The sequence below is a fragment of the Elgaria multicarinata genome, chromosome 1 (assembly GCF_023053635.1).
Source record: "Elgaria multicarinata webbii isolate HBS135686 ecotype San Diego chromosome 1, rElgMul1.1.pri, whole genome shotgun sequence".
Taxonomy (NCBI): domain Eukaryota; kingdom Metazoa; phylum Chordata; class Lepidosauria; order Squamata; family Anguidae; genus Elgaria; species Elgaria multicarinata.
In genome coordinates this window covers 201,053,443-201,063,417 of record NC_086171.1, presented here as the reverse complement: position 1 = coordinate 201,063,417, position 9,975 = coordinate 201,053,443, and the positions used below count along the sequence as shown (strand labels likewise).

Genomic DNA, 9,975 nt, shown 5'->3' with positions numbered 1-9,975 from the left:
TTTTGAACCGCCCAGAGAGCTTCAACTATTTCAACTGAAATAATTAAATATCAAACAGAAGGCTAGGCTAAATCCCTTTTCCTTGAGATGTAGTATTTTATTTACAGGAAAGGGTTTTAATTTTTTTTTAAAGGGAAATATTCACTCATCTGATTCCCCACCTGCAATCAGATGAGTGTTCCCTCAACAAATCTACGGTTTGTGTAGAACAGACCAAAGATCTGATAAGTGGACTAGTTGAACCTCAGCATGGGTAGGAGTTAAAACTGAATAGAAAAACCCCATTGGGTAACTCCATGAACCTGTAGTGGAACTCATTCTTCACCTGTATAAAGTGTTGAGCTCCTAGAAAGCTGCCTTATAACTGAGTCAGTCATTATGGACTGGCAGCGGTTCTCCAGGGTTTCAGGCAGGATTCTTTCCTAGCCCTACCTAGAGATGCCAAGGATTGAACTTGGGACCTTCTGCATACAAAGTAGGTGCTTTATACCACTGAGCTATGCCTCCACTAAAGTTCAAGTTCACAGCCCCAAATTCATTCTCAGGTATTTCCCTTTAAAAGGGATCTGGGGTTGTAGAGCTGGGAGCCTTCATGAATCAGGATAGAGGTTGCCAGTCTCAAAGAACCCTTGACACTAGTAGCAGGGTGACCATATGAAAAGGAAGACAGGGCTCCTGTATGTTTAACTGTTGGTTTTAACTGTTGAAGGAGGTTCGCTTGGCACCTACATTAGATGCTTTTAGATGCCAGGTGAAGACCTTTTTATTCTCCCAGCATTTTAACAGTCTATAAATAAATTTTAACTTGGAGTTTGAAATTTGTAATTTTGCATTGCTGCTGTTTTTATCTGGTTGAGCTTTTATATTGTATTTTATATTATGGTTTTATACTGTTGTTTCATACTTTGAATGTTTTTAATTTTTGTGAACCGCCCAGAGAGCTCCGACTATTGGGCGGTATAGAAATGTAATAAATAAATAAATATGCTTTTATTTACAAATGTAAATAAAGGGAATTTCAGCAGGTGTCCTTTGTATACATGCAGTACCTGGTGAAATCCTTTCTTCATTACAACAGTTAAAGCTGCAGAATCCCAGCCCTCTTTTGTATCTGGTCATGCTAGGCTTTAACTGTTGTGATGAAGAGGGAATTTCACCAGGTGCTGCATGCATACAAAGGACACCTGCTGAAATTCCCTTTTCTTTGCATCTCTTAAACATACAGGAGCCCTGTCCTCCTTTCCATATGGTCACCCTACCTAGTAGTAGGCCGCTCTTTGGGGCTGCAAATCATAGACTGTAGCCTCAGTCAGTTATTCAAAAGCTTGTACAATACTGTGGGAATAGTTAGGCTTGTTGGTTTTGCTAATACCAGATCTGGATGGTTGCCACTATCTAGGCTGTGAAGCATCCTGGGAGGAGATGGCCTAAATCCTTTTTCGTTTGTAGCATCATCATACTGTATCCAATGCTCTCTTCCTTTGTCTCTGCTTTTCTGATTACCCTGAATGCACTGTGGCCTTTTAAATCTCCATGTTGCTGCTATAAATAATGAACCTTTGAATTAAAGGGGGGAATCTTTGTAGTTAGTGAACCATGAGAGCAGAAAATGGTCAAGATCTTTCCTTTGCTTCTTCTGAATTAACTAACCTTTTCAGATATTTTGGCACAGATGTTTCAGTGTATAAATTAGGGAGAGGTAGATTTATGTTAAATATTAGGAAGGTATTCCCAATCCGTCTAATGTAAAGTGTAAACTCTTCTGCACAACACCAAGTGCAAATGTCATCCAATAGAAATGCTAAATAAAGGCATAGGAAAGCCGCTCAGTTATGAGAGTAGTGCTGTGCTGAATTCCCCCCCCCAAGAAATTTTCGACCATTCTCATTCAATTGGTTATTGCCCTGTAGTTGTCCCTTTAAGAATCTCCATACATGTCTGTGTGTGTGCTTTGCCTTTATTTTAATTGACCCAAACATACCCAAAGGGTTTCAATGAAACAGTAGAGGAGGCTGTTCCTTCCTTTCCCAATGACTCCATCTACTCTTTCAGGGTATGAAGCTCAGCCGGGTGGTCATCCCTCTTGGAAGGCATCTTCAGCTGGCAATGGTGGGTGGTACTGCGGCAAGCCCTCCCCTCCCCCTGTCTGTCAAGAGAGATGCATTGTGGGAGAATGGTTCGTGATGGCCCGCGTTGGTGCCGCCGCTGCTCCCTGCCAGCTTTTCGTACTCTGCAGTCGGCTGCAGGGTCCTTCTTTGGTGCTTTCTCTCCCAGATGCTCTTTCGTTGCTTGTGGGTGTTGCTACTGCCTGGGACCGCTGGCCCCTGACTTGGACTGCCCCTGCTCTGGCTGAAAGAGATCCGGTTTGCAAGGACATCCTTCCCAGAGATGGCCTGAGATGCTGAGAAGGGGTGGTCGGACTGCTCCGGGTTGTGTTCTGGGCTGGGAGGCAGCGGACTCACCAGGTAAACATACACTTCCGCTTGCTGCGCCGCTGGCAAACGCTGGTGCCACTCGAGGCCTAGGCGGTGTGGGGGACCCCGTGGGGAATGTGGGTAGGTGTAATCCTCACCATTGAGATGGGTTCTGGAAGCAGTATCTGAAGCGAGGGCGGAGTACACCACCCGCCTGGGGCCAGGTAAGATTGGGCTGGGGATGAAACTGGCCTCGCTGGACTGGCGGTTGTAGTCCTCGCGTGGCTGTTCCGACCGGCGGGGAGTAAGTTCTGCTGCATCCAAGCCGACGGAACGTTGCAGGAAACTCTGCCCTTGGTGACCCGCTGCTGCTGCTGCCTCGGAGCTGTGTTGTTTGTCCCCGGTGGCCCTTTGGTGGTTACGGGCGTGGACGCCATAGTGGCCCGAGCTGGTTCCTGCAGCAGCTGCACGCTCGGGAGAGCTGAAGCTGAAACGCACCCACGAGGCGACGGATCCGGCGGGACAGGCCGGTTGGGGAGTTTCGGTGCCCGAGAGGTGGGAACTGCCCTGGCTGCTCCGGCGGCGTTTCTGGCTCCTGTACCAGCCGGCCTTCTTGTTGTCCGTGTCGTGGTGGCTCGACCATTCGCCGGAGTAGTAGGCCTTACTCTTCCTGCCGACCTGAGAACAGCATACTTTGGATTCGTGCGGGCTGCCCATTCTCACAGTCACCTTCACGGGATCCACAATGCAGCGGAAGCGCAGGTTGGAGGCTTTCTTACAGTCCCGGAGCAGCACCGAATCCTTCCACAATCGCTTGCTGCTGGAGAGGACCTTCATGGTCTTGAGCAAGCTGCCACCTGTGGAACCACAAGAGCAATCGGAACACAAGTAGCTTGCCTTACCAAACACTGAAAAGTAGCTTGCTGCCTTAATTAATTAATTAATTAATTACATTTCTATACCACCCAATAGCCGGAGCTCTCTGAGCGATTCACAGCCTTAAGCTGTGTGGATTAGTTTATGAGAGCCTTCTGCAACTTGTTGCCCTCCAGATGGGGTGGACTGCATTTCCAAGCATCCCCCAGGCAGCCATGCTGGCTGTGGGATGCTGGGAATTGTAGTCCAACACATTTGGAGGGCGCCAGGTTGGGGAAGATTGAGCCATAGAATCCCTAATCAAGCAAAGTCCAGTTCATTTTTCCACGTCTTGTCCTGAAGGGGTTGTCAGGTGAAAGAAGTCCTTTAACAATGTAAGAGGGAGGAAAAATGTAGGGTACACATACAAGATGGGGGATTCATGGCCTGGGAGCACTACATCAGAGGAGGATTTGGGTGTGGTGATGGACAGCAAGCTGAACATGAGTCAGCAGTGTCAGATAGCCGCTAGAAGGGCTAGCGCAGTTCTGGGCTGCATTCGAAGAAGCATTGCATCAAAGACGTGTGACGTCCTTGTTCCTTTCTACTCAGCACTAGTGAGACCACACCTGGAGTATTACCGTATTTATTCGATTCTAAGACACACTTTCCCCCCCCCCCCCATATAAACATCTCTAAAAAACCCTCCCCACAGCCTGAGTTCGATCCCAGCGGAAGCTGGTTTCAGGCAGCCGGCTCGGGTCGACTCAGCCTTCCATTCTCCCGAGGTCGGTAAAATGAGTACCCAGTTAGCTGGGGGAAAGGTAATAACGGCTGGGGAAGGCAACAGCAAACCACCCCGCTATAAGGCCTGCCAAGAAAACGTCAGCAAAAGCTGGCGTCCCTCCAAGAGTCAGTAATGACTCAGTGCTTGCACGAGAGGTTCCTTTCCTTTTCCTTATTATTTCTTAGAATCAAAGCTTTTTTTCTGTTGGTGGTACTGAAATTAGTGTGCATCTTACAATTGATGGCGTCTTAGAATCGAAGAAATACGGTATGTACTGTTCCTGAAGGACATTGACGAGGTAGAACAGGTTCAGAGGAGGGCAACAAAGATGGTGCAGGGACTTAAGGACATGCCCTATGAGGACAGGCTGAAGGAACTTGGGATGTTCAGTCAGGAGAAAAGAAGACTCAGGGGAGACATGTTACCAGGGTTCAGGTACATAAAAGGGTGCCACAGGGAAGATGGTCAAGAACTATTTCCCATTGTCACAGAAATTAGGACCCAAAATAATGGGTATAAGTTATGTAGGGTGACCATATGAAAAGGAGGACAGGGCTCCTGTATCTTTAGCAATTGTATAGAAAAGGAAATTTCAGCAGGTGTCCTTGGTATGCATGCAGCACCTGGTGAAATCCCCTCTTCATCACAACAGTTAAAGCTGCAGGAGCTATACAAGTGACCAGATACAAAAGAGGGCAGGGCTCCTGCAGCCTTATCTATTGGAAGGAAGAGGGAATTTCACCAGGTGCTGCATGCATACAAAGGACACCTGCTGAAATTCCCTTTTCAATACAACTGTTAAAGATACAGGAGCCCTGTCCTCCTTTTCATATGGTCACCCTAAAGTTACGGCTACCTAGATTTCAAATATATATAAGGAAAAACTTCCTGATGTTGAGATCTGTAAAACGGTGGAACAGTCTGCCTAGAGAGATTATGGGTTCTCCATCTCTGGAGGTTTTTAAGAAGAGGCTGGACAGCCACCTCTCATGGTGGTTTAATTGGCTTTCCGGCATATTGCAGAGGGTTGGACTAGATGATATTGTTGTCCCTTCTAACTCCTAAGTTCTATGAAAAAGAGAAATTCAAGTGGGGAACAGGAAGGACGGGGAAGGAATCAGAGATGGAGGGAATTTAAGAACACAATTTCCAGGATTCCCTGGGGGAAGCCATGACAGTTAAAATGGTAGGCATTCAGGATGCACTTGCAGCCTAGGTGGGCCTGCTCCATGTTTGAGGGTCCCATTGGTCATGTGTCTGATGGGACCCTTTCTACATTGATGGGTTCTCAGCTACAGACTTCCTGCCAATGGTGTAGTGGTAAAATTTGAAGTGCAGACGCTCATCCTGACACTCGTCCTAGCCACGCTGGGTTGATCCCTATCGACAAATGAAGGCTAGGAGTTTGATCTCCACCAGGAAAAGGTCTTCTGTAAAGCGAATGGGTGAGAATTGCCTCTTTCAGGAGCAGCCCCCCCCCACACACACAATACTTTGCATAAGCAACTGAGAGCAATATATTGCTGCTGGAGAAATTCATCCCCACCCCCCCCGGCCCAGCTACTGTGACAATTGCAGCTAAGCTGAGAGGGAATAGGGAATTCTGAAGGGGGCAGCAGGAGTGGCAGATGATGTCAGCCTCCTTGCTAATAAAAAATTGCTGGTGCAAATCCTGACTCCACTACGCCGCTACTTAGTGTTGGCAGGCACTGCAAGCTGCCATTTGAAACAGCTGGAAAAGGGAATAGGTAGGAAGAAAAGAAGGAACGGAGGATAGATGGATGGATCAAGCATACTAACTGGAGGCTGGTGGCTCCAATGTCAGTGGGGTGGTGAATCCACTCCAGGTTTCAGTCAGAGCTCTAAAGGAACCGTGCAAGGTGCAAAGGTATCCAAGGTGCAAAGCACAGCACCTTGGGTGGCTCCTTTAGAGTTCTGACTGGTTCTGACTAAAATCCGGAGCAGATTCCGTGCCCAACTGGCACCAGAGTCACCAGCCTCCACTGCATCCTAAGGACTTCAAGACAACAGGGAAAGGGATATTTTCCTCACCACACACTTCTTACTCGTCTACAATTTACCTTTCTTGAAGAAAGAATCGTATATTTTCTTCAGGAGCGGAGCAAAGTTAATCCAGAACTGAAGAGAAGAACAAGAAGGAAGTCATTGTACTGACCAGCAGTGACTCACAGGCAATAAGCCTGTATACACCATTTGCCGGGGAACATGGGTGGGAGAATGCTGTTGCACCCATGTCCTGCTTATGGGTTCCTGGGCAATAGCTGCTTGGCCGCTGTGTGAATGGAGTATGGACTACATGGACCATTTGGTCTGATCCAGCAGGGCTCTTCTTACGTTCTTATGACTGAGTTACTTAGGGGTCCTTTTGGCTGTACCCCAAGGGCCTGAGCTGCTTCAACGTGGTTCCTTCTGATGTTGGAAGGCTTATGCCAAATAGGAGGGGCTGCCAATATGGCTACTTTCCACATCAGGGCACCTTCCACCCCCACTCCCACCCACACCAGAGAAGGGGCAATTGTTGGCATAGAAAACTGCTGAGTTAGCAGCTGCCTCTCCTATCTGATTTTGGTATTTCTGATGTTACATTAATAGCATTGGAAAGAGCCATGTTGCATACCCATTTCCTACCTGGAAAGCAAACGACCCCTTTAGAGAGAGAAAAAGCACAAAACCTGCGGAGATATTGTCCTGTGTATCGCCTGCATGGTTAGGATCACCACATGCACACGCATCTCTGAATATGTCTATATTTAATATTTTATTTTATTTCGTTTTTGTTTATTCAACACATATCCAAAAATACTCTAGGAGGCATACAAAGTTAAAAACAATTTAAGCAAGATAAAACGATCCATAAAATAATCCGGCATACAACAATATTCAGCCATCAGCAATAAGATTCTAAAAAGAGAAGGCCTGATGGAATAATAGAGTCTTTAATGTTTTCTTAAAGATGTTCAAAGAAGTCAGCAGGCAAATTTCAACCAGCAGGCCGAGGACCCTAAGTGACTGGCTGGAATAAAGGGGCTTCCTAAGGTACCTCGGACCTAGACCCACGTAGGGCTTTAAAGGTAAGAACTAGCACTTTATATTTTGCCTGAAACAAATTGTATATGTGTACACACATACACACACAAATGAAAGTTCCAGGTTCAGAGTTAGCTCCAGGGGTTGATGAAACCTTGGTAAAATGCCCTCAGGGAGGCATCTCCTCTTCTTCCTCATCGCAGTTACTGCTGCTCATTCGCTTGCCTTGTAATCTGGGCCCAATCCGCACCACCTTCCAGGCGGAGGAAGCAAGGCAAGACAGGGCTGTCACTCTTCCTCTTGCCACCGCTCACATGCTTGGAGAGGAAAAGGGGCAGGCAGCAAGGAAAAGGAGTAGCACACTCAGGGACTCTGCCTTGGCAAATGCCCGTTGATCCCAACCCATAACACTGTCCCTGCCTCGGTCGCAGCTGTTCGTTTGGGACAAAACCAGCCCCTTTGAAGTGTAACCTGGAAGTAAACAGGGAAGCTGTGCAGGTACTGGAACATGTTATGTACGTCCTTATAATGTGTGTCCGATCTTAACAACCCCCACCCCCGCTTCGGTTCGCTTACCAAGGTGATGAGTTGAACAGTATATTCCAGTAAGGCAAAAAGGCCCAACACAATCAGGATGGTGGCTAGGAGCTTCTGGTGGGGCTCACCAAAGGGGAGGCAGCTGTTTTGGATCTTGTCCCCTGGCGCAGCCATGGCTGGAAAGGTAAAAAGGAAGCTGGAAGTCAGTGCAGCATCTTCCCCCTCATCTCCGGCCTCACACTGTTGTCAGCCGCAGCAAGAGCAATCCAGCCACAACTGCAGGAGTGCAGGGTACTCGGTGGGTTGCTAAAGCAAAGGTGTGTTAGGGCCCAGGCCTTTGTGACAGGGGCAGTGTGTCATTTTGCAAATGTGAGTCAGGTTAGGATTGTCTCGGCTGGACCAATCAGAAGCGGCCCTTTCAAGGGACACTGCAGTAGCCCAGCCCTGCTGAGCAAAAGGTCCCCGTGAAGCAATGGTGCTTGTGTGATCTCTTTACCCAGGGCTTGTCTGTTTGCTCTACTTACTCCGTTGTTTATATGAACCATTGTTTATATGACGCAGCTGCCAACTCTCAGCCACACTGCTATTCCCCACGAAGCTGCACATTTTCGACGTGTCGTTTTACTGCGACTTTTTACATTGCTCCTGTATCACCACGGTTGTTTGTGTGTCTGTCAGTGGCTTCAGGTTAAGAGAGTGGGCGTAATTAGGGCCGGTTCCCAGTACAGGGTAGGTGTGGGATATAGGGCAGGTGGCGGGCTTGAAAAGCCCTAGGTGACTGTTTAGTAATGGCTGCCATGGCAATATTAAAGTCTGGGAAATGAAAGTAAGGACAGTTATTACATCTCATGCATAAATTCAATCAACTGTAGCAGAGCAGACGCACAGCTACAGGGTTTCAAAGCTACAGTATTGCACAGAGTTGCCAGAAAACAAACAAACATTTTTAGCAGTTTTCAGTCCCTTGATATTTGCTGCCCATTACCGCCATCTGATAATGGCGTTGTGCATTTTCCCGGCTGGATAGCCCACACTCGCTCCTACTAGGCCACCCTATTGATGTTGCTTCATAGCAGCAATGCTGTGGGGGTTGTGGGGAGTCAGTAGATAAAGCAGCGCTGTATAGATGCCCCCACAAAGAGAGGCAGTGGGCTGCTGTAGTTAATCCAGACTTGAGTCAACAAGTGCTGAGTTCAAGTCTCTATTCACCTACAAACCTTGCTGGAGTGACTTTGGGCCAGTCACCATCTCTCAGCCTAACCTACCTCACAGGGTTTTTGTGAGGGTAATATTGGTAACCATCCATTCATGTACATGACCCTGAGCTCAATGGAGGACGGCTGGGATGCAAGCGAGATTAATAATATGTTTCAGGTGGGATAGTGGAGGCAGAACCCAGGGGAGTGTGATGCTGGGATTTATTTTTTTTCAGAGTAGATGGGATGGCGTCGTTTTCCATGGTTTGGCAAGTGAACAAGGTGATAATGAGAGTTTCATATGTTTGTTTGTGACATTAGCATAGAGGAAGTCAGGGATGAGGAAAGTAATCAAGCAGAGAGTGGAGACTTCTTTCCTTTTTCTTTCTTATTTTTGGACGGGGTCCCTACTTCACACTAACAGTTTGAATGGTAATACTTCTTGGCAAGATTGCTTGCCCCTCCGATTAAAAGCTAAAAACTGCATTTCACAGTTGTTGTTGTTGTTGTTGTTAAAGCTGGGTTTCTCAGCTAGTCCTGATAGCTATGTTTTACCTCCAGTGTTAAAGGGAGTATGCCTGTGTACACCAGTTGCTGGGGAACATGGGCAGGAGCGTTTACTGTACCTGTTTCCTATTCAAAAGCCTAGTAAGAGATGTAGCATCATTAGCTAACAAGAGACATTTTTCTCTCTCTCTCCCATAATAATAGAACCCAGGGTCATCCCGCAAAGCTCATGCATGGGAAATTCAGGACAGATAAAAGAAACACTTACTCATGCAGGCCATAATTAAACTATGGAATTGGCTACCACAAGATGTAGTGATGTCCACCAATTTGGATGGCTTTAAGAGGGAGTTAGACAAATTCCTGGAGGAGAAGGCTATCAATGGCTACAAGTCTTGATGGCTATGTGCCACCTCCAGTATCAGAGACAGTAAGCCTATATGCACCAGTTGCTGGGGAACATGGGTGAGAGGGTGTTGTTACGTGTCCTGCTTGTGGGTTCCCTATCAATAGCTGGTCGGCCACTGCATGAACAGAATGCTGGACTAGATGGACCCTTGTTCTGATCCAGCAGGGCTCTTCTTATGTTCTTACCCATACCATATATATGTCTGGAAATGCAAGCCTTGCA

General features: G+C 47.2%; 1 protein-coding gene across 1 annotated transcript; it reads right to left on the bottom strand.

Moving 5' to 3' along the window:
* Positions 1–2,096: 2,096 nt before the first annotated feature.
* Positions 2,097–7,815, bottom strand: LOC134409154 (uncharacterized). The gene is made up of 3 exons (XM_063141783.1): positions 7,681–7,815; positions 6,138–6,195; positions 2,097–3,271 (listed from the first exon to the last, which is right to left on the bottom strand). The coding sequence occupies exons 1-3, from the start codon at positions 7,813–7,815 to the stop codon at positions 2,097–2,099; spliced, it is 1,368 nt and encodes a 455-aa protein (XP_062997853.1).
* Positions 7,816–9,975: the final 2,160 nt, after the last annotated feature.